The sequence below is a fragment of the Populus alba genome, chromosome 8 (genome assembly GCF_005239225.2).
Source record: "Populus alba chromosome 8, ASM523922v2, whole genome shotgun sequence".
Taxonomy (NCBI): Eukaryota; Viridiplantae; Streptophyta; class Magnoliopsida; order Malpighiales; family Salicaceae; genus Populus; species Populus alba.
The window spans coordinates 19,401,206-19,425,429 of record NC_133291.1 but is presented as its reverse complement, the minus strand read 5'-3'; the positions used below and the strand labels follow the sequence as shown (position 1 = coordinate 19,425,429).

At 35.8% G+C, this 24,224-nt stretch overlaps 1 protein-coding gene and 1 pseudogene across 1 annotated transcript; both read left to right on the top strand.

Annotated features, from left to right (window-relative positions):
* The first annotated feature begins 7,539 nt into the window (after positions 1 to 7,539).
* LOC118051344 (uncharacterized) lies at positions 7,540 to 16,173 on the top strand (annotated as a pseudogene).
* A 4,657-nt stretch (positions 16,174 to 20,830) lies between these two features.
* LOC140955888 (uncharacterized) lies at positions 20,831 to 23,865 on the top strand. The gene is made up of 5 exons (XM_073411050.1): positions 20,831 to 20,946; positions 21,025 to 21,178; positions 21,428 to 22,666; positions 22,807 to 23,465; positions 23,724 to 23,865. The coding sequence occupies exons 1-5, from the start codon at positions 20,831 to 20,833 to the stop codon at positions 23,863 to 23,865; spliced, it is 2,310 nt and encodes a 769-aa protein (XP_073267151.1).
* Positions 23,866 to 24,224: the final 359 nt, after the last annotated feature.

Here is a 24,224-nt window from a genome sequence, read left to right as displayed (position 1 = left end):
GTATATTCTGTCACTCATGACCACGTTGAAAAATTAACGTACACCTTTATTAGGTCCTAGATACATAGATGAATTTGAGCTTTTGAATCACTTGATTCCGATATCAGAGGCTCAAGATGTTCCCATTTGAATATCTAACGTGAAGGCAGAGAATTCTGCCGCGAGAAGGATATTGACCCAAGTCTGCACTAAAAAAAAACTTTATTGTTGACCTAGTTTTTTGTGATTTTTGTTCTTAGTTCATACTCTCAGTCATATCAGGATTCTCGGTATTCGTCAGTTTTGAGTTTAGAACTGGAGATCCCTTTTGACCAACCACATTACTGCTAGATTCTGTTCTGTAAAAAGATTTTATCTGACTTCGAATCCTTCATCAAAGTTGTAGTCCTAGATGCGTAGAATAATTTTAGCTTTTGAATCACTTGATTCCGATATCAGAAGCTCAAGATATTCCCACTTGAATGTCTAACGTGAAGGCAGAAAATTCTGCCGCGAGAAGAATATAGCCCAATTTCGCAGGGCTGATTCGAAGGATTTTTTTTGGACCAAGGACTGAATAGAAAAGTGCTAAAATAAGGGAGACCAAGGACTGAATCGAAAAGTGCTAAAATAAGGGATTTAATTGAAGAAGGATGTTGAAAGCTGGAAAGGGTGCTAGATCATCATAAATGATAGGATTTTTTCCACACCGAAATAAGGAAAATGAGACCTTGCAGCTGCACCCTCTAGCTAATTTTCTTTCCTTTTTTCGCTGCAAATTCCTGCTATTTTTCCTTTATCATCATGCCTGATTTTGGGAGCTGCAATCACGTTTTTTCTGGCCTCATTTCAAAGGGAGCAGTTGGCCCTATGGAAGGAAAGAAAACAGCCACACCCTCCTCTAAAACTGGAAAGAAATTAGACGTAAAGCACAAGTACAAAATCAGAATATTGCAGCTTCCTTTTGTGTTTTTTTTCTGCAAATCAGTAGGGATTAATGCATTGAATCCTTCCTAAATGGAGACATATTTAGACTATATATAAGCCTCTCTAATGACCTAACGGGAAAAAACAAAAGAGAGAGCAAAAAACATAGCAGAAAGAGAGCAGAAAACATAAAAGAAACAAACGCAAGAGAGGTAGAGTAAAAAAACGCAGAATAAATGGAGTTTCTTGTTTGCGTTCTGGTAGCACCGTGAGGGAAGAAAAGAAAAAAGACAAGACGAAGAGGGAGCTTTGCTGCTAAAGCTGGACAACAACGTTTTGCTTGGTTTTATTTCATCCTCTGCAGAAAAGAAAACAGTGAGACCTGCAGGTAAGTCTTAACTTTCTTCTCCTTTGCTGCCTTTAAATCTGTTGCACCTTTTTCTTTTCTCTTTGCTTTGCTTTGCACATTCGGTTTTTTTACTATGTACACAATGAATGCTTGCCTTGTTTTGTTCCTGCCGTGGCTTTGAGTTTTAGATGAGTGACTATGTTAAGAGGGCTAGCTTTTGGTGTTCCGTTTTTTTTCTTTCTTTAGCTGTTTCAAATTTAAGGAACCGGGGAAGGGGGCTGTTTGTTTCTTCATCATCAGTGACACGACCAAAAGCTTGATGTCTTTTCCCAAGTGCAGGAGTGTCGAAGTAATAAATAACCCGGTAAGACCGGGGTCGAACCACAGAGAGGTTAATTGTATAAATTATAAATAAACAAGACAACAAAAACAACAACAATAACAATAACAACAATAACACTCAGTACGTGGCGTTGTTACACCTGAGAATGATCCAAAAGATCGGGTCACAGGTTTCCAGCCTATATACTAAGTTTATGAAAAGATCAAGAGGATATATTACAGAATGTAAATAATAATAATAATAATAATAACAATAATAAAAATAATAAAAGCAGAAGATGAAGAGAAATTAATGAGAACTTTGAGATGAAAGATTAACGTAAGGATTAAACAATTGATAAAAACAAATGTCAAGGTTAGAGGATCCACTAATGGTACTTCAAACAAGTATAATATAAACTCTTATTACTCAATTGGAAACCACACATAAAGGAGGTTCCAATCAGATTATAAATTGTTAACATGATTACATTAATTATCTTATTCGAATAAAGCTAATACTTGTAAATGTTGGCAGGCATTCATGATTATAACTTATGTTAACAACAAATCAAGTCCCTTTCATAGCTCAGGTGTCGGTTATACCATACAGTATGGGCTATTGAAAGTACCAAGTATTTGTTGTACCAAGTGTTATACAACATAAATCTAGATTAACCATTTAACAAGCAAAGTATTAAAAGTGAACAAGATAACAAATATAAAACATGTAGTATATCCAACGTTAAGGTCCATGTTAAGTTTATATTATACTTATTCTTACACCATTAGTGTACCCTTTTCACCTTGACATAATTAACTTAACTAAACATAATGAAAGAAAGAAACATAAATAAACAAGATAAGAACATAAATGAGAAAGAAGTTAACTAAGTAAAAGAAAGGAAATGAAGTGCATAAACTTGATATTAATGAAAGCAAGACATAAGCAATACAAAGAGAGAAAGCAAGAGCATGATCTTGATCTGGAAACCAAAGATGCCTCAATACATGGTAAGTGCCTCCTTTTATAGGCCAAAATTTGGAACTATTGATTTGTTGACTAATTGATGAGTGGGTGGCCACATCTTGACTAGATAACAATCCTTATCTTCTTGTCTGATCAAGACGTCATTGCTAACATCATAATTTGCCTAGAATCCTCAAGAATGTTCTAGGGAAATTGTCTCAGCTTTCCAACAAAAAAAAAGATGAGGTCATTTGGACTTCTAGAACTCAAGATATGGGGCTGAACACTAAATAGTGTTTGGGCTGCAGACAGCTTCGGACTTCTTCGTTGTTCCTATATTTTGGGACTTGAAAACGGCCTTCTTAGATCTTGGTGTCCAAATGAAAGTTGTAGGCCTATGTTTTACCTTTCCATCCATATAAAATGGACCTAAATCCGAGATCTAGAGCTCCAGATATGATCCAATTACCGAGCAATGTTCCGGTTTGGACTGCACCGACATCTCTTTTCTAAGTTTGCCATCTCTTTGTCCTTTAAACTTTCAATGCTTAAACTCATCAATCAATCCTTTATTTATATGATATTCCTGCATTTAAAATGAGCATTTACCATAAATTAAGGTATCTTATAATATCAAACTTGTTATTATAAAACATGATTTAGTTAAGGAGTTATTGATACTTCAAGTGCAAAATGATGATATAAAACCTTGATAAACATGCACTTTTAAGTACTAATCAATCAGCTCCCTTTTCTGTTAGTGTCCTTCCATGCTCTTTAATTGAAACAGCCGGCCAGGTTTTCTTTGGTTTTTATTCCGTAATATAATTATAACAGCATGTCATCCCAGTTTTTTCCTTTTGTATGAAGTATGGCAAGTTTATCCTGATTTGGCAAAAAAAGAAAATGGGTCATGATTCATGGACATATGTAGCAGGATTTTAATTTCAAAATTTCAGTTTCAAAACTTTGGCTCCCTCATCCATACGTGCTTAGTCCTTTCCAATGTATAGAATTTTAAGTTGATTTGGCTTTGAATGATTTTTGTTATGATTTTTTTAAGTTTCTTGTAGTTCTTGTAATATGAATGATGGCTTGCTATTTTCCATTTTTGTGTTTACATTTAATTGTGATGCTATGTGTTTCGAAAAAAATTTAAAAAGCTTTCTTGTGCATTGCATACGGCCAATACCCTAACATGTTTTGAATTTCTTTTTTTTTATATATATAAAAAAAAATATTTGAAGTTTCGAAAAAGGTATTTTCGCATGGATTTCGTAAACACAACAAAAATTATTTTTCTTGCATTTTTGGATTTTACAACATCTTTGTAAAACTCCAAAGGGTATTGGCCAATATTCCAAAAAATATAAAAATTCTATTTTGGGGGAATTCATCTATTATTCACCGCTAATGTTTGGATAAAGAAATCCTTAAAGGACGAATATCCAAAATATTATTGGGAGTAATAAATCCGCACATATCCTTGAAAAAAGCCTTGATTATAATCGAGGACATTTCATTTTATTTGTTTTTGCTCCACGATTTACGAGCCGTGAGAGTATAAAATACTAAAAAAATATAGGTTTTTTTTTTTGTGTGCCCTAGATTTCTAAATTTTTTGTCCCTCCTCGCGATTTACGAGTTGCAAACTCTTGAAATACTACGGGAAAAATGAGCTTTCGAGGCATATGGAATCTTCTTGGATTTTTATCCTAATAATTTTTATTTGAATCAAACCTAGGAAAACTGATGGGATTAGAAAACACCAACACCATAGCAATTATAGAGCAAACCAAACACCAAGCAGCTTACCTTAGGTAGGGCGTACTAGGGGTGATAATACCTTCCCTTTACGCAACCAGTCCCTTGCCTTAGAATCTTTGAAAGACTAGTTAGGGTTTCTAGTGACCATAATACTAGGTGGCGACTCCCTTATTCACAATAAAACAAAAAGACCCCGAAATTCAATCGAAAGTCGCCGCTCCGCCACGCTCCGCCACGCTCCGCCGTGAGGGTGCGACAAGATGGCGACTCCACTTGGGACTTAGGACTAAGCTTGATAATTTGTTTGTTTATGCTATGTGTTATTGGTTTTTGTTTTCTTATATGAATGATACTTTGTTTAAAAGCTTTAGCATGCATCTTTACATTCTATCATACATGGTACAGTCATGCATCACTTTATTATTATTATTACGTTTTTAAGGGCACACACATGTAACTTTAAGTTAAGTGGCGAACTAGCAGCTTGCCTTATGACTTGAGTCAAGGTTTAAGTTTGTGTAAACCCCAACTCTTTGCTGAGTGTTTAGACTGATTGTGATTGGTACACGTGCCATCCCACTATCTGTTGGACTCCCATATCGCCTGTACGAGGGTGATCACTGGAACAGCAAGAGACCCTCTTTTTTTAGAGACCAAGTAGTAAACCTACCCTATGTATCACGTAAAGAAACTAGAACCTATCCTTAGGGTGTATGCTCCATAATATCTTTTGCATTAAAACAAGTCTAACCCCAATGCATTTTGAATTGCAGGACTTGTGAATGAAATGGCCATCATCACTAAATCTTCCATCGTAGAGTATGGGAAAAATTCTGAATTGTCACAATTGACTGAAGGAGACTGCCTTAGAAGCGATGCTAAGAAGATGTCACCAATCAAGAACCTGAATTGCATTATGAATGAGGTGAACAAGTTAACGACTCATTTTCAGAATGTAGATAAAGATGCATTTTTTAGGAAATACGAACGTTTGGTGGAAATTGCAAGGGTAGAAGTTTTAAGCCCAACTGTGCGAGCTTTAGTTCATTTTTGGGATCCAGACTACCGATGTTTTTCTTTTGGAAGCATAGACCTATGTCCCACGGTTGAGGAATATGGATTGTTGACTGAGTTTCCAAACAACCTGTATTGAATTTATTTTCCTTTGAGATCTGGCAAGATCATCCCCGAACTGTCAAAACTGCTCAGAATCGCCAACTTAGAAAAGTTTTTGGAAAAGAATGCAATTGGTCTAAAATGGAGGATGCTAGAAATTGAACTGGAAAAGAAGTCAGGATTAGAAAAAAAAAGATTGATTGCCTTGGGCATTTTTGGCCTTGTGTTGCTCTCAAGCCAAACGAGTGTAGTTGAGTTTGGATGTCGCTGCTGCTTATGTAGAGTATGAGAATACACAAATCAATCCAGTGGCTGATTTTAGCCGAAACCATCTTGACACTTAACCATTGTAGGAGGACCGAAAAAGAAGCAATGAGATGCTGCACGCAATTGTTGTATATCTGGATGGTTAGCCATATCAAAACAAAAAAAAAAAAGCCTTGTCTTCAATAATTTTTGTGTTCACCCAAAGACCCCTGAAGTTAGTAGAAGAAGAAGAATGGGGAGATCTAGACAACCAAGGTTGGGTTGAAAAATTAGAAGGTTTGCCTAATAGTGATTTTAAGTGGAGAGCCCCATGGGTAACGATAGTGGAAGTCCTAATGAGTTGTGGACAAAGACGTTGGGTGCCATTGGTAGGGATTACAGGTTATGTGAGTTATGCTCCTTCCCTAGTGGTAAGGCAACTTGGGGGCATGCAGTTTATTCCAAGGACTATGGGAATTGCTCAATTCTTTGGTTTGTTCAAAGATCCCATTGCACAAGAAGTTTTGGAGATCATCAAACAAGATTGAAGCATCTGGTTTTGGTTGAGATAGAAGGTTTAAAGGATCCAAGTGCAAGTGAAGGATATGCGAGATGGAGAGACTTAGCAACTTCAACCATGCCTTGTGTAGGAGTCAAATCTCCCCAAACTGTAGGAGAGCCTATTAAGAGGAAAAGGGTCAATAATGAAGAGGAGTTGAGAAGACAAGTGAAAAAAAAAAAAACTTCGAATAGAGTTGAGCAAAAGCAAAAAAAAGACAAGGCAATGTTGGAAGAAATGATGCTACAAGAAGATAAAAATAGAGCATTTCTAGATGAGCAAATACAATCTAGAGATGTGCGAATAACAAGGCTTGAGTTAAAGCTGCGTGAGGAGAAGATTGCTAGGGAAAGAAGTGAGAAGGAGCTAAGAGGGATGAATTTGGATTGGATGCAAAGTTGCTCTGAACTTGAAGCAATGGAGATTTACATTAACGATTGCCAAGGAGGTGCAGAATATTACCAAGAAAAATTTGCACCAAGTCCAGTTTGAAACTGATGGATAGGATTTTGAACAAGAAATATATGGAGTTGGAAAGCCATTCGATGGGGATTGCAAAAGAAGAAAGTAAAAGGAAAGGTTTTGAGGCTGTTGAAACAGAATTAGTGGTTAAGAAGAATGAAATAAAAGTTATGAGGATAAAACTTGACAAAGAACGTGAAAAGGTGAAGTATTTAGACGAGAAGCTAGTAACAATGGAAAAACACAAGGATCAAATCGACTCCAACAACACTGCTTTGAACAGAACCAACATGTTGCTCATAGAAAAAATGACCAAGACAGATGAGCAAATGGACGAAGCTACTGCACATGCTCGAATTATTAGAATCAATGCGCGGAATGTGGGAGGAGACATCATTCGCTATCGCCGAAGCCTAGCTGAAACCGATGCCTTTTTAGGGAAGATTGAGAACCGCGGCTTTGCCTTCTTACCTTTGGCTAAAGAGTTTATGGAGGAAAGGGATTAACATGTTGTATTTCTTTTTATTTCTAAATGTAATGAATTTATCAAGCATTAATGAAAAGGGCGTTGACCCATGTTTTTATGCAAAATCTGTCTCTTGGTGAACATGATTCAAGCAAACGACTTGAAAGGAAGAACTCCTATCAAAGCAACATGACAAAAGAAACTATGTTTATAATGTGGTGGCTATTATTCGTTCACAAGAAAGCTGCATCCATACCTAATGAACAAAGCATTCTTATCACAATCATGCATTTTTCTCATACATCTATCCACGCATCTGCAGATTAAGAAACATAGGTCCCCCTTTTAGAATCCACAACACTCGACAAAGAAAAAGAATGGAAAACGAAGAAAGGTCACAACCGAAAGCTCAGTACCAAAGAGAGCTTGAAGGAGTTTGGAATGATATGGCACATCTAACCAGTATGTTAGAGCAAATGTTGAGAGCTAGAAATGGAGAGGGAACGGCTACTCAACCTGAGGAAGCACCAGCAGCAGCTCAAATTCCTGTCGTACCTATAAATGTGGGGGCAAATACACCAAATAAGCAGCATCCTAATCCCACTCGACCCATCCAAATCCCTATTACAATGGATTTAACAAACAAGGATCCACATGATGTCAAATTCTCTAATCATGAAGGATATGATAAGTGGACTGCACTAGAAGAAAGGCTAAGGGCAGTTGAAGGAAATGATTTATTTGATCCAATTAGGGCCGCTGAAGTATGTTTGGTGCCTAACATCGTAATTCCAAAAAAGTTCAGAGTGCTGGAATGGAATGTACAAAGACCCATCTTCGTTCCTACTATAACAAGATGGCAGAAGTTATCCACTGATTAGTACTTAAAAGTGCATTCTCATTAAGGTTTTATATCATCGTATTGCACTAAAGTATCATTAAATTCCCTAACTACATCATGTTTTATAATAACAAGTCTGATAATATAATATATCTTTAATTTATGGTAAATGCTTAATTTGAATGCAGGTATATCTCACAATTCAAAGGATTTATTGATGTGATTAACTATTGAAAGTGAAGAGACAAAAAGAGGACTAAGCTAAGAGAAGAGATGCTGGTTTAATTCCAAACTGGAACACCATTCGGTTATTGGATCATAATTGGAGTTGTAGAACTCGGATTTAGGTCTACTTTATATGAATGGAAAAGCTAAGACATAGACCTAAAACTTTCATGAAGAGTCCAAGACTCAAATCTGCCATTTTCAAGTTCAAATCTTAGGAACAACGGAGAAGTCGGAACCTGTCCTGCAGCTCAGACACTATTCGGTTTTCAGCTCATATCTTGAGTTCTAGAAATCCAAATGAGCTCTGGTTTTTTTTGTTGGAAATCTAAGACAATTGCCCACAACTTTCATGGAACAAAGGGCTCTAATTCTGAAGTTAGCAATGATGTTTTGAGCAGCCAACAATATCAATAACCAGCCAACAATGTCAAGAACCAGCAGCCAACAATGTCAAGAACCAACCACCAAATCAATGGATGGCCACCAACTAAATAGTTTGTTAACCAATCAATAGTTCTAATTTCTAGCCTATTAAAAGAGGCATTTGCCATGTATTTAGATATTATTTTTCAGATCAAAATCATCTTCTTGCTTTCTCTCTTTGTAATGTTCAAGTTTTCTTTCATGCTATATTAATCTCTTGTTTATGCTTTTTTTTATTTCCTTTCCTATACTTAGTTAACTTATATCATGTTTATGTTCTTATATTGTTTATTTATGTTTTCCTTCTTCATTATGTTTAGCTAAGTTAATTGTGTCAAGGTGAAAAGGTTTCACTAGCGGTGTTAGAATAGATATAATATAAACTCAACATGGACTTTAATGTTTATATCCAAGAAAGATTGTTATTAACATGTTTTATCTTTTTGTCTTACTAATTCTTAATACCTTGCTTAATGGTTAATCTAGATTTGTGTTGTATAACACTTGGTACATCAAATGCTTGATCCTTCATAATTTTTGGCCGACATCATTATTATGATAGGAACTTGATTTGTTGTTAACATAAGCTAGCAACATGAATGCCTGATGATATTTATAAGTATGGTGTTACTTAGATAAAATAATTAATATGATCATGTTAATAATTTATAAATGAGCTAATAACGATAAATCATCCGATTGGAACCTCCTTTGTGTGTGGGTTTCCAGTTGAGTAATAAAAAGAGTTTATATTATATTTATTTGAAATACCATTAGTAAATCCTCTAACCTTGACATTTGTTTTTATTATTGTTTAATCCTTACATCAACCTTACCTCTCAAAGCTCTCTTTATTATTTACTACTACTACTATTATTATTTACATTCTTGTTATATTATATGTACGTTAAGTATGCTCTGTGTTTGATCAAGGATCCTGACATTGTTGGTCTTGCCTTGTTTATTCGCATCAGAAATCTGTTTATATAATATAATATATCTCTTTAATATTTTCATAAACTCAGTATATAGGCTAGAAACCTGTGACCGATCTTTTTAGATCATTCTCAGGCTATAACAACGCCACGTACTGAGTATTATTATTATTACTCTCAATATTACTATTACTATTACTATTATTGTTGTTATTGTTGTTGTTGTTATCGTGTTGTTATTTATAATTTATACAATTAACCTCCCTATGGTTCGACCCCGATCTTGCCAAGTTATTTATTACTTCGACACTCCTGCACTTGGGAGAAGACATCAATCTTTTGGTCGTGTCATGTTTTTGGCGCCGTTGCCGGGGAAGGTAAGTATTGTATAAATTATATATTTCTTTTATTTTCTTTTGTTTTTACTTTTATTTTTTTTTCTAATTTTTGTTCTTTTTCTTTTTCTTTTTCTTTTCTTTTCTTTTGCACTTGCATGAGAGTTTGGACACGTACATTAAGTGTAGACTTTTCTAGGAAATCCTCATTTTCTTCAGAAAACATGGCCGAAGAAGATAACCAGTCAATTCATAATGAGAGTAATGAGAATAATCGTGTGAGAACACTTAAAGATCACATGAATCCAATAAGAACAAGTGCACCATCATGTATTGTTTTCCCTTCTGATGCATCTCATTTTAATTTTAAGCCAGGTATTATTCAACGTTTACCCACTTTTCATGGCTTAGAATTAGAAAATCCATACTTGCATTTAAGAGAATTTGAAGAAGTTTGTAACACCTATAATGACTTAAATTGTAGCATGAACACCATCAGATTAAAGCTTTTTCCTTTTTCATTAAAAGATAAAGCTAAAACATGGCTACAAAATATTAGGTCAGGATCCATTCGCGCTTGGGATGAAATGCAACAACAGTTTTTAAAGAAGTTTTTCCCTTCTCATAGAATAAACTCTTTCAAAAGACAAATCACCACTTTCACTCAAAAACCAAGAGAAACATTTTACAAGTGTTGGGATAGATATAAAGACTTGCTTAATACCTATCCTCATCATGGTTTTGAAACATGGAGATTGGTTTCACAATTTTATGAAGGGTTAACACCTAAAGATAGGCAAATGGTGGAATTGATGTGCAATGGAACTTTTGAAGATAAAGACCCTGATGAAGCAATGGAGTACCTAGACTTGCTAGCTGAAAATGCTCAAAATTGGGACACCACAGGTACGTGTGAGACACCAGGTAAAACTTAAACTCATATATCTAATGGAGGCATGTACAACCTTAGGGAAGATCATGACCTCCAAGCCAAATTTGCATCTTTAGCTAAAAAAGTTGAGGCACTAGAATTAAAAAAGAGTGGTCAGTTAAAATCAATTCAAGAAATTATGTGTCAAATTTGTGAAACTAATGAACACTCAACCAATGATTGTCCAACTTTGCTTTCTTTTAAGGAATGTCTCCATGAACAAGCCAATGCTTTAAATAGTTTTCAAAGGCCAATTCATAACCCATACTCGCAAACGTATAACCCTGGTTGGAGAAATCACCCAAATTTCAGTTGGAAGAGTGGTAACAATAATGCACAAACTTCACAGCCACCATTTCAAGCACACCATAATTTTCAAAATGCTCATGGATATGCACCTCCTTATGTTCCCCCTCCTAGAAGAAATCTTGAGGAAACACTGCATACATTCATTGAAAAGCAAGAGACAATCAACACTCAAAATGCTCAAACCATGGCAGATCTAAAAGATACTCTTGCAAAGTTCACATCTGCTCTTAGTTTTCAAGAGAAAGGTAAGTTTCCATCTCAACTACAACAAAATCCCAAAGGGCAATACAATTCAAGTGCAAGTGGTTCCGAAACCAACATATGGATCAAGTCAAATCAGTCACTACTCTCCGTAGTGGTAAGGTTATTGAAAAACCCACTCTTGAACCTTGTGAGAAAGATGAAGAGTCTATCTCTGAGGGTAAGGAAGGGGTTGAACCTGAACATTGCAAAGAAAAGGCTGATTCACCGCCAGCACTTCCATTTCCTCTTGCCATGACCAAACAAAGGAAAGTCAATCACAATTCTGAAATCTTTGAAACTTTCAAACAGGTAAGGATCAATATACCTTTGTTAGATGCTATTAAACAGGTACCGTCTTATGCTAAATTTTTGAAAGATCTATGCACTGTGAAAAGAAAACTGAATGTGAAAAAGAAAGCCTTTTTAGCCGAACAAGTAAGTGCCATTCTTCAGAATGATAATGCTTTGAAATATAAAGACCCTGGTTGTCCTACAATTTCTTGCTTTATTGGAAAACATAAAATTGACAGAGCTTTACTTGATCTTGGAACTAGTGTGAAATTACTTCCATATTCAGTTTTTCAAAGTTTCAATCTAGGTGAGTTAAAACCTACTTCTGTAACTCTTTTACTTGCTGATAGATCTGTAAAAGTGCCTAGAGGAATAGTTGAAGATGTGTTAGTACAAGTTGATAAATTCATCTTTCCAGTGGATTTTATTGTGTTGGATACACAACCTGTTGAAGCATGTAATTCAATTCCTGTTATTTTAGGACGTCCATTTCTTGCAACTTCTAATGCATTAATTAATTGTAGGAATGGAGTGATGAAGTTATCTTTGGAAACATGACATTGGAGATGAATGTTTTTAACATTTACAAGCAACCTGGAGATGATAATGATTTACAGGAAGTAGATTTTATTGAAAAACTAATTTATGATCAATTTGAAAATTCTTCCAGTGAAACTGAGTTTAATGAATCTGAAGATTTGCAAATGGTTTATTTTCAGGAAGAGTCAAAGGCAAATAGTTGGAGACCAAAAATTAAGGAATTGCCACCACGATCAATTGAGTCCATACCTTCAAGTGTTCAACCACCAAAACCTGATTTGAAGCCATTACCATTTAATCTCAAATACTCATTTTTGGGAGAAAATGAAACTTTTCCGGTAATAATTTCTTCCAAACTTAATGTTCATCAAGAAGGTAAGTTATTACAGACTCTAAAAATGCACAAAAATGCATTAGGATGGACCATAGCTGACATAAAAGGAATTAGCCCTTTGATTTGCACACACAAGATTTATTTGGAGGAAAATGCTAAACCATCTAGAGAAATGCAACGAAGGCTTAATCCTAATATGAAAGAAGTAGTGAAAAATGAAAGTCATTAAGCTTCTAGATAATGGAATCATTTATCCTATTTCTGACAGCAAATGGGTAAGTCCTACCCAAGTTGTACCCAAAAAGTCTGGAGTTACTATGATAAAAAATGAGAAGAATGAGTTAATTCCAACTAGGACTATTACTGGTTGGCGCATGTGCATTGACTATAGGAAAACTTAATTCAATGACTAGAAAAGATCATTTTCCTTTACCTTTCATGGATCAAATCCTAGAAAGAGTTGCAGGTCATGAATTTATTGTTTCCTAGATGGCTATTCAGGTTACAATCAAATTGAAATTGCATTTGAAGATTAAGAGAAAAACTACTTTTCACATGTCCATTTGGTACGTTTGCATATCGAAGGATGCCTTTTGATTATGTAATGCAACTAGCCACGTTTCAAAGATGCATGCTTAGCCATATTCAGTGATATGGTTGAATGTTTTCTTGAAATTTTTTATGGATGACTTTTCTGTTTTTGGTGATTCATTTTGATGATTGTTTAAATAACTGGAAAAGGTTTTGAACAGGTGTGAAGAGAAGAATCTTGTGCTGAATTGGGAAAAAATATCATTTATGGTAACAAATGGTATTGTTCTTGGTCACATTTGTTTCATCAATAGGAATTGAGGTTGACAAATCTAAAATTGAGTTAAATTGCCAACTTACCAGCACCAAAATCTATTAAAAATGTTAGATCATTCTTAGGACATGCTGGTTTTTATAGAAGGTTCATCAAAGATTTTAGTGTAATATCTAAGCCATTATGTAACCTTCTAACAAAGGATAATGTTTTTGAATGGACTGAACATTGTAAAGAAGCCTTTGTTAAACTTAAAAGCTTGCTTACTTCTGCTCCTGTCATTCAACCTCCTGATTGGTCATTACCTTTTGAAATAATGTGTGATGCTAGTGATTATGTCGTGGGTGCTGTTTTAGGACAAAGAAAAGACAAGAAACCCTATGTGATTTACTATGCAAGTAAAACTTTAAATAGTGCTCAAATGAATTACACTACCACTAAAAAGGAATTACTTGCAGTAGTATTTGCATGTGAAAAATTCAGATCTTATGTTGTTGGCTCACCTGTTATTGTTTTTAGCGATCATGCAGCGTTGAAATATCTTCTTTCTAAGAAGGATTCTAAGGCTAGATTGGTGCGGTGGATTTTGTTACTTCAAGAATTCGATATCACAATCAAGGATAAGAAAGGCACCGAAAATGTTGTCGCGGATCATTTGTCAAGATTGACAATTGATTCAAGATCTGACATCACACCAATTAATGACTACTTTCCTGATGAATCTTTACTTTCTGTCTCTACAATGCCTTGGTTTGCTAATATTGTTAATTTTCTTGTTTCAGGACATTTGCCAGCTCATTGGAGTACTCAAGATAAAAGAAAGTTCTTGAACGAAGTGAAGAACTTTTATTGGGATGACCTTTACTTATTCAAATATTGTCCTGATCAAATATTTCGAAGATGCATTCCCGACAATGAGGTAAGTAGTGTTATTAAATTTTGTCATTCTGAGGCCTGTGGGGGTCATTTCTCATCAAGAAAGACAATTGCAAAAATCTTACAATGTGGATTTTATTGGCCCACCATGTTTAAAGATACGCATGCATTCTGCAAAACTTGTGAAAACTGTCAAAAGTTAGGATCTATTTCAAAACGTCACATGATGCCTTTAAATACTATTCTTGTCATTGAAATCTTTGACTGTTGGGGTATAGATTTTATGGGTCCATTTCCCTCCATCATTTGGTTTTTGTTTTACATATTAGTCGCAGTAGACTATGTTTCAAAATGGATAAAGGCAATTCCAAGTCGTAATAATGATCATAAAACAGTGATCAAGTTTTTAAAAGAAAATATTTTGAGTCGATTTGGAATCCCTCGGGCCATGATAAGTGATGGTGGAACACATTTCTGTAACAAGCCATTTGAGTCTTTAATGAAGAAATATGGAATTACACACAAAGTTACCACCCCTTATCACCCCCAGACAAATGGACAAGTAGAACTTGCTAATAGGGAGATCAAACAAATCTTGGAGAAAATAGTTAACCCTAATAGGAAAGACTGGTCTTTAAGACTTAATGATGCACTTTGGGCTCATCGAACTGCTTATAAAACATCATTAGGTATGTCACCTTATAGACTAGTTTATGGGAAACCTTGTCACTTGCTTGTGAAAATTGAACATAAAGCTTATTGGGCTATTAAAGCTTTCAATTCAAACCTTGATGATGCTAGTCAGCTGCGAAAATTGCAAATAAATGAGCTCGAGGAAATAAGAAATGATGCATATGACAATTCAAAAATTCATAAAACAAGAATCAAAGACTTTCATGACAAGAAAATACTGAGAAAAACATTTAATGTTGGTCAAAAAGTCTTGCTTTATAATTCTCGACTCCATTTATTTCCTGGAAAACTAAGATCAAGATGGAGCGGTCCTTTCATTGTGAAACATGTGTATCCATATGGGGCCTGTGATATTGAGAATCCAAAGAATGGCAATGTTTTCAAGGTAAATGGGCATCGTTTGAAAGTTTATTTTGACAATTTTTCAGTTGAAAATGACTCTATTGAATTGAGTGATCCTGTATATAAAGATTGATTCTTTTTCTCACATTGTTTTGTGTTTTGGTGTAACTTTTGTTTTGCTAGTCTCTCTTTCACCCCGGTCAAATGGCGGATAACGGTACTCCGTGACTTAAGTCGGTTCTTTCAGTTTCCCAAATAACTGATATTTGTATATATTTGTACAATTCTCTGCTCTTTCTCCCTTCTTTGAATCTTTTCCTCAATTCTCATTTGAAAATGGACACCACTCTTGAAAAGTTGAAAAGGTATTTTCCCGCTCTGCCTCTAAATGCAATTACAAAAATTTACCGTGCTAGGTGTGCAAGATTGAGGTTGTTAATGAATCATGGAATTCCTGAAGATATTCGCTGGCTAATTGAAGCAAAGGTCCGATTATCAGGTGAGTCCTCCAATTCTTTCATTTCACACATGCTTGGAACAGGTACAAGCACTTTTGCAAAGAAACGTCGTGCAAAACGACTGAAAGTCTGTCACAGATGTGCCAGATGGACTTGCAATGCAACATGTCGTTCCTTAGGAATGATATCCGTAAACCGTGAAGATAAGATACAATTCATTAAGGATGGCCTGAGTAAGGGGTCTTTAGATAATCTTTTGTTGACCCTTGAGACACATCCTAGTGGAGATGTGCATCGTGTAATTCATGATTTATGGCCACAATTCCATAAAGAACATAATCGACTTAGTCTTGGGAATCTGACTAAAAAAGACCCTGTTTGCCAGTTTTTAAGAAAACTGGATGGGAAGCCTATTCCCGACCCATAGAGGGCGTTTAAGCCGTTCTTGAACGTAAAACCAAGGGAAGATGTGAGCCACAATCACAACTACCTGTACATACATGATTTGTCAAAATAAATAAATAAATAAATAGAGAGAGAGAGAGAGAGAGAGTGAGACAATAGCTGGCCTACATATAGGTGGTATGATTGCATTTTCAAATTCTCATTTATAAATTCTTGTTTTCCTACCCTTCATTTCTACTCAACCCATACATTCATCAAATATAGAAGTGTGTAGAAATGGCAGGTTCCTCAAGTCATCACATCAGAAATATTTGTGTTTTCGGTGGATCCAGTCCTGGGAAAGAAAAAGAGTTTTTAGAATCAACAAATCATCTTGGTCGAGTACTAGCTGAGAGAAAGATTCATTTAGTTTATGGGGGAGGTAGCCTTGGGTTAATGGAAGGTGTGTCAATGGCTGCATTTTTGGGAGGCAGTCAAGTTTTGGGGGTTGTCCCCAAAGCTTTAGCAACTGGGGACATCATTGGAAAAGCAATTGGAGAGGAAATACAGGTCCCTACAATGTCTGATCGACTAAACGCCATGTTTAGCCATGCTGATGCTTTCATTGCCGTACCAGGTGGTTTGGGCACATTAGAAGAGATCTTTCATATTTCCTCTTGGGCCCAACTGTACATTCACCATAAACCTATAGGTTTGTTAAATGTCAATGGTTTCTATGATAAGTTACTGTCTTTCCTTGATTAAGCTGTGGAACAGGAATTTCTAACATTTTCAGCGCGACAAATCCTCATCTCTGCTGCTACTGCTGAGCAATTGATTGATGAACTACAATCTTTCATCCCTGTAGTTGATTCCTCTATGAGTCAACTCAATTTGTCAATCACGGAACGCCGTAAAAAGCTTAGATTGGATTTGAGCCTTAGTTTGTGACAACTTGTGTCTTTTGGTTTTATTAATATCATAATTGTGTTTTGTTCTTTCTTATATTTGTTTAAGTATGTTTCAGGTTTGTTAGTAGTTGTTCTTTCAGGTGATGTCTTCTATACTCTTTCTTTCTGCCTTAGCACATTGAGGACAATGTCTCGTTTTGGTTGGGGGAGAGGGTAGTTGATATTTATAAAAAAAAAAAAAAAATTTATTAACTAACTGTGTTTTCTATTATTAAAACCATTTGACAACATTTTTATTAGGATAGCAGAGTATGGAGTCAGTTTTATTAACTTTTGAGACGCATCTTAGTAAGATCTTTATTAGGATGGCAGAGTAAGGAGGAAATTTTATTGACTCTAGAGACGCATCTTAGTAAGTATCATTACCAAGGTCTATCATAATACTTCTTAAAATATTCAGGTTTACAAACTCTCACATTGTTATCACTTAATTCTGCTTATATACTCATTTAATAAGTATTCTTAAACCTTCATTTTCACACACACACTTTAACATATGATTGTGGGTTGCATATTGGATTAGTACATTATTCATGTTCTTTTGTTAAAGGTAACAACTAAGGGAAAGAGATAATATATAATTTGCAAAAAAAAAAAAACAAAAAAAAAAACAAAAACAAAAATAAATTGAATAAAAAAAAAGTAGATAAGTTTGGTTTCGTAGCCTCCTTGATTTAAGCAATTAAGCCCGAAGGGGTGTTTTAACATCTAGTACCCTAAAGTCAACTGACTTGGGAGCTATTGGCCCAGTGCTTGTTATATGGGTTGAGGAGAAAGCTTAAGGGAATCAAACATTGCACTATCTACATATCAGTATCTGCAACCTGAGTTACTAAGCTCGTAGGGGTGTCTCAACACCTGATACTCTAAGACCAACTGGTCTGGGAGTCATTAGCCTAAAGCTCGCTATATGGGTTAATGATGCATTGTGTTTTAAGTTATATGTATATATACCAAAAAAAAGAAAAGATAATAATCCCAACCCAAGGAAGTTAACCTTAGAAAAACATTAGAACAGAATATTGTTTTCTTCCAATAAAAGCCCCATCATTTATGTTTTCATACATTGAGCACATAAAAGAAGGTTTATTAATATCTTGTTTAAGAAGTATTAAAGTAGATATATAAATTTAATGAGAGTTTGTTTATTTGGATAGATTAATGGCAGTTAAATGATGAATACCTTGCTTTGTGGAACTTGCAAATTGTTTTTCTATTTTAACACTTTGATTACTAGGGACTAGTAATAAGCTGGTTGGGGGGTATGATTAGTACTTAAAAGTGCATTCTCATTAAGGTTTTATATCATCGTATTGCACTAAAGTATCATTAAATTCCCTAACTACATCATGTTTTATAATAACAAGTCTGATAATATAATATATCTTTAATTTATGGTAAATGCTTAATTTGAATGCAGGTATATCTCACAATTCAAAGGATTTATTGATGTGATTAACTATTGAAAGTGAAGAGACAAAAAAAGGACTAAGCTAAGAGAAGAGATGCTGGTTTAATTCCAAACTGGAACACCATTCGGTTATTGGATCATAATTGGAGTTGTAGAACTCGGATTTAGGTCTACTTTATATGAATGGAAAAGCTAAGACATAGACCTAAAACTTTCATGAAGAGTCCAAGACTCAAATCTGCCGTTTTCAAGTTCAAATCTTAGGAACAACGGAGAAGTCGGAACCTGTCCTGCAGCTTAGACACTGTTCGGTTTTCAGCTCATATCTTGAGTTCTAGAAATCCAAATGAGCTCTGGTTTTTTTTGTTGGAAAGCTAAGACAATTGCCCACAGCTTTCATGGAACAAAGGGCTCTAATTCTGATGTTAGCAATGATGTTTTGACCAGCCAACAATATCAATAACCAGCCAACAATGTCAAGAACCAGCAGCCAACAATGTCAAGAACCAGCCACCAAATCAATGGATGGCCACCAACTATTGAAAGTGAAGAGACAAAAAGAGGACTAAGCTAAGAGAAGAGATGCTGGTTTAATTCCAAACTGGAACACCATTCGGTTATTGGATCATAATTGGAGTTGTAGAACTCAGATTGAGGTCTACTTTATATGAATGGAAAGCTAAGACATAGACCTAAAACTTTCATGAAGAATCCAAGACTCAAATCTGCCGTTTTCAAATTCAAATCTTAGGAACAACGGAGAAGTCGGAACCTGTCCTGCAGCTCAGACACTGTTCGGTTTTCAGCTCATATCTTGAGTTCTAGAAATCCAAATGAGCTCTGGTTTTTTTTGTTGGAAATCTAAGACAATTGCCCACAGCTTTCATGGAACAAAGGGCTCTAATTCTGATGTTAGCAATGACTTTTTGACCAGCCAACAATATCAATAACCAGCCAACAATGTCAAGAACCAGCCACCAAATCAATGGATGGCCACCAATTAAATAGTTTGTCAACCAATCAATAGTTCTAATTTCTAGCCTATAAAAAGAGGCATTTGCCATGTATTTAGATATTATTTTTCAGATCAAAATCATCTTCTTGCTTTCTCTCTTTGTAATGTTCAAGTTTTCTTTCATGCTATATTAATCTCTTGTTTATGCTTTTTTTTATTTCCTTTCCTATACTTAGTTAACTTATATCATGTTTATGTTCTTATATTGTTTATTTATGTTTTCCTTCTTCATTATGTTTAGCTAAGTTAATTGTGTCAATGTGAAAAGGTTTCACTAGCGGTGTTAGAATAGATATAATATAAACTCAACATGGACTTTAATGTTTATATCCAAGAAAGATTGTTATTAACATGTTTTATCTTTTTGTCGTACTAATTCTTAATACCTTGCTTAATGGTTAATCTAGATTTGTGTTGTATAACACTTGGTACATCAAATGCTTGATCCTTCATAATTTTCGGCCGACATCATTATTATGATAGGAACTTGATTTGTTGTTAACATAAGCTAGCAACATGAATGCCTGATGATATTTATAAGTATGGTGTTACTTAGATAAAATAATTAATATGATCATGTTAATAATTTATAATGAGCTAATAACGATAAATCATCCGATTGGAACCTCCTTCGTGTGTGGTTTCCAGTTGAGTAATAAAAAGAGTTTATATTATATTTATTTAAAAATACCATTAGTGAATCCTCTAACCTTGACATTTGTTTTTATTATTGTTTAATCCTTACATCAACCTTACCTCTCAAAGCTCTCTTTATTATTACTACTACTATTATTATTTACATTCTTGTTATATTATATGTACGTTAAGTATGCTCTGTGTTTGATCAAGGATCCTAACATTGTTGGTCTTGCCTTGTTCATTCGCATCATAAATCTGTTTATATAATATAATATATCTCTTTAATATTTTCATAAACTCAGTATGTAGGCTAGAAACCTGTGACCCGATCTTTTAGATCATTCTCAAGTATAACAACGTCATGTACTGAGTATTATTATTATTATTACTCTCAATATTACTATTACTATTACTATTATTATTGTTGTTATTATTGTTGTTGTTATTTATAATTTATACAATTAACCTCCCTGTGGTTCGACCCCGGTCTTGCCGGGTTATTTATTACTTCGACACTCCTGCACTTGGGAGAAGACATCAATCTTTTGGTCGTGTCATCCATGATGATAAATTGTTAATTTACTTCTTCTAGGATAGCCTGACAGGATTGGCCCTTAGCTGGTATATGAGGTTGGACAATGCTAGGATAAGGAAATGGACGGACATGACAGATGCTTTCTTAAAGCAATACAAGTTCAATCTTGAGATTGCTCCTGATAGGACCAGTTTGATTACCATGGAGAAAGGAACTCAAGAGTCGGTGAGGGCTTATGCTCAAAGGTGGTGAGACCAAGCTATCAATGTACAACCTCCACTAATAGAGACGAAGATGGTGACATTGTTTGCCAATACTTTTAGGGCCCCATATTACAAACACCTTATGGGTAGCTCAGCCCAGCATTTCTATGATGTTGTGCGAATTGCTGAAAGGATTGAGCAAGGAATTCGAAGTGGGAGAATTGTAGAACCTATAGAGAAGAAGGGTTTTTTTGGGAAGAAAAAGGAAATTGAGGTGAATAACTTAGAAGGCAGGTACCAAGGGAAAGAAAAAAACTACCAAAACTACCAAACGCCTACCTCCCAAATTACCAGCATTAACTTTTCCAAACCCTCCATCCCAAAACAACCCCATCAAATAAAATTCCCGACCAATAACCAAAAAATTTACCAAAGGAGAGACAACCGACAAGCAGAAGAACAATTACCACCTTTGCCAATGACCCTAAAAGAGTTATATGCCAAATTGCTAAGTATTGGATAGATAGCTCCCCTACCATTACCACCTATGCAACCACCTTTCCCTACCTGGTACAACCCCGAGTTGACTTGTGAATACCATGCTGGTAATACGGGTCATAGCATCGAAAACTGTGTAGCTTTTAAGAAGAGGGTATCACAGCTTATCAAAATTGGATGGGTCACTTTTGAAGATTCGCCTAATGTGAATTCAAACCCTCTACCCAAACATGTTGTAGGTGGTAGTGGAGTGAATACTATGGAGGTCGGTAGCAAAGAGAAGGTGCTAAAAGTGACCATGGTGAGGCTGTACGAGATATTGGTACAATCTGGACATTTGGAGAAACCATCTGAACATTACATGAGGGAAAATGATTTTTGCCCATTCCATAAAAAGAAAGGGCATCACATTGATGAATGCATTGAGTTTCATCAAAAGGTTGCGAGAATGTTGACTTTAGGAGAGCTAAGGATTGAGGCTACAAGAGATAATGAAGAGATCGAGATGATAGAGAATCAAGGGAAATGTAGAGTCCAATCAACAGCTAATGGGCTCTCAAAATTGATATTAACTAAGCCCTCATATGCAAACAAAGTAGACTATGGAGTGATGCCTGGAGATTATGGTTATACCTCGAATATTGAAACTCCTTTGCCGCTGTTTCGAACTGAGATAAGTGGGCTAACTCGGAGTGGTCGTTGTTTCACACCTGAAGAACTAGAGAAACAAAGAAAGGCTAAAGGCAAGGAGGTGTTGGACCTCGATAAAGAGTTTGAGGTGAATAAACCTGTGACTGAGGAAGAAACAAATGAGTTCCTGAAATTGATGAAGCATAGTGAGTACTGTATAGTGGATCAATTGAAGAAGACCCCTGCCAAGATCTCCATCATGTCATTAATACTCAGCTCCGAGCCGCATCGTAGTGCTTTGCAAAAAGTATTGAATGAGGCCTACATACCCCAAGATATTGAACAAAAGACTATGGAGCATCTAGTAGGGAGGATCCATGATGCCAATTACTTATATTTCACGGAAGATGAACTTGACGCTGAAGGAACTGGACATAACAAGCCCTTGTATGTCACGGTCCGATGCAAAGATTATCTCATCGGTAAGGTTCTCATCGATAACAGCTCGGCCCTTAATGTGTTACCAAGGCATATGCTGGATGACATGCCGGTAGATCCCTCATACATGCAACCCAGTGTGATGACGGCGAGAGCGTACGATGGCTTACCAAGGCAAGTGATAGGGTCAATTGAGGTCGAACTAGTTGTGGTCCACAAGTCTTTCTAGTAACCCTTCAAGTGATGGATATCCACCCTTCCAATAGCATGTTGATAGGAAGGCCATAAATACATTCCGTGGGAGTTGTCACCTCCTCGCTACATCAATGTTTGAAGTACATTGCCAATGGTGTCCTGGTTACTGTTAAGGCTGAGGAGACTATATCAATGGTAAGAAATGTGGCGGTTCCATTCATTGAAGCAGAAGATTGTAAGGATGGAAACCTTCATGCATTTGAGGTTGTGAATACCGAGTGGGTGCCCGAGAACACTGTGGTGAGGAAGCCAGAAATCTCGGAGGCCACCAAAATGGTCGCTAAAAGCTTTTTGAAAAACAAGATTCCTTTCCCATATGACATTGAGCAAGGAAGGCTTGAATGGATGGATATAATCAAATTAAAAGCTGCAGAACAGAGGTTTGGGCTTGGATATAAGCCCAAGAGGGAGGATTACAAGCGAGTTGTTGGTGCAAGAAAGGAGAAAAGAATGGTTAGGATTGAAGGAAGGAAGCTTGAAGAAGAAAGCATCGCCATCCCTCCAATCAGGATTTCATTTCCAAAGGCCGCATATGTGATGCAACCTGATATGGGACATGGAAACCTCCTTCAGAAGCTTTCTTCAATGAACATAAACACTCTGGAGGAAAACCATGTCAAGTACATTGCTGAGAAAATTGAATCCAAAAGAAGGGATGAAGAGCTGCCACAATTAACCATCCACACTTTGAAAGAAGTCACCGTCAAGACTTTTGTTCGAAAGCTAGCCGAAGGAGAGAAGTTCCAGAATTGGGAGACCCATGAAGCTCCATTGGTTTTCAAAATGTAATCAACAATGATTGTTGGATTATAATTTTATCTATGTTGTTTGTCTTTTTCTGTTTTGTTTTGTTTTTATTCATTGACAATCGAGGCTCAAGATGTCAATTGGATTTTATTTTGTTTTTGAGCCAATCTTTTGCTTTTAATGAGATCATGCATTTTCAAAATTCATCTTGATGTCTTACTATGCATTTACACATCACTTTCGGCTTTCAGGAACCTTGAAAGTGGATCCTCCACAACAGCACCTGCACTTTACATTGAGAATGAATGGACAAACTTTAAAGAATACATAGTAGTTGTAGAAGATGAGGAATGGGAGGAGAAAAACATATGGGAATTCATAAAATTAATATAACAACACGAACAGGCTTGGAGGCCCGCTAAAGAGGAACTCGAAACCATAAATGTAGGCAATGAAGAAATCAAGCGAGAGCTGAAATGTAATCACCAAAGAAAAAAAAATTGGTTTTAGATAAACCAAAACAAGGATAAGGATACATCTAAACCAACCCCCAAACAACCCATTTCTTTTGATGGGGAGTATAAATACAAGGAGAGGAGAGAGAATGATCCATCTTCTTCCCAAACCAGCAGCTGCATGTCATTCTTTCCTTCCCCTTTCACAACAGAAACATGAATCAAACTAGTAGAGATGACTTTGTGAACTTGTGAGGGAGAGATGAGACCTTGAGAGAGGAGTGGGCAGCTGCATAG

What these genes read in the sequence shown, in the direction of transcription:
- LOC140955888 (XM_073411050.1), top strand. Translation starts at nt 20,831, where the DNA reads ATGACAGATGCTTTCTTAAAGCAATACAAGTTCAATCTTGAGATTGCT. An exon ending in GGAAGAAAAAGGAAATTGAG is followed by an intron (nt 21,179 to 21,427) that starts GTGAATAACTTA and finishes AGTATTGGATAG; the next exon opens with ATAGCTCCCCTACCATTACC. An exon ending in AAGCTAGCCGAAGGAGAGAA is followed by an intron (nt 23,466 to 23,723) that starts GTTCCAGAATTG and finishes TTCGGCTTTCAG; the next exon opens with GAACCTTGAAAGTGGATCCT.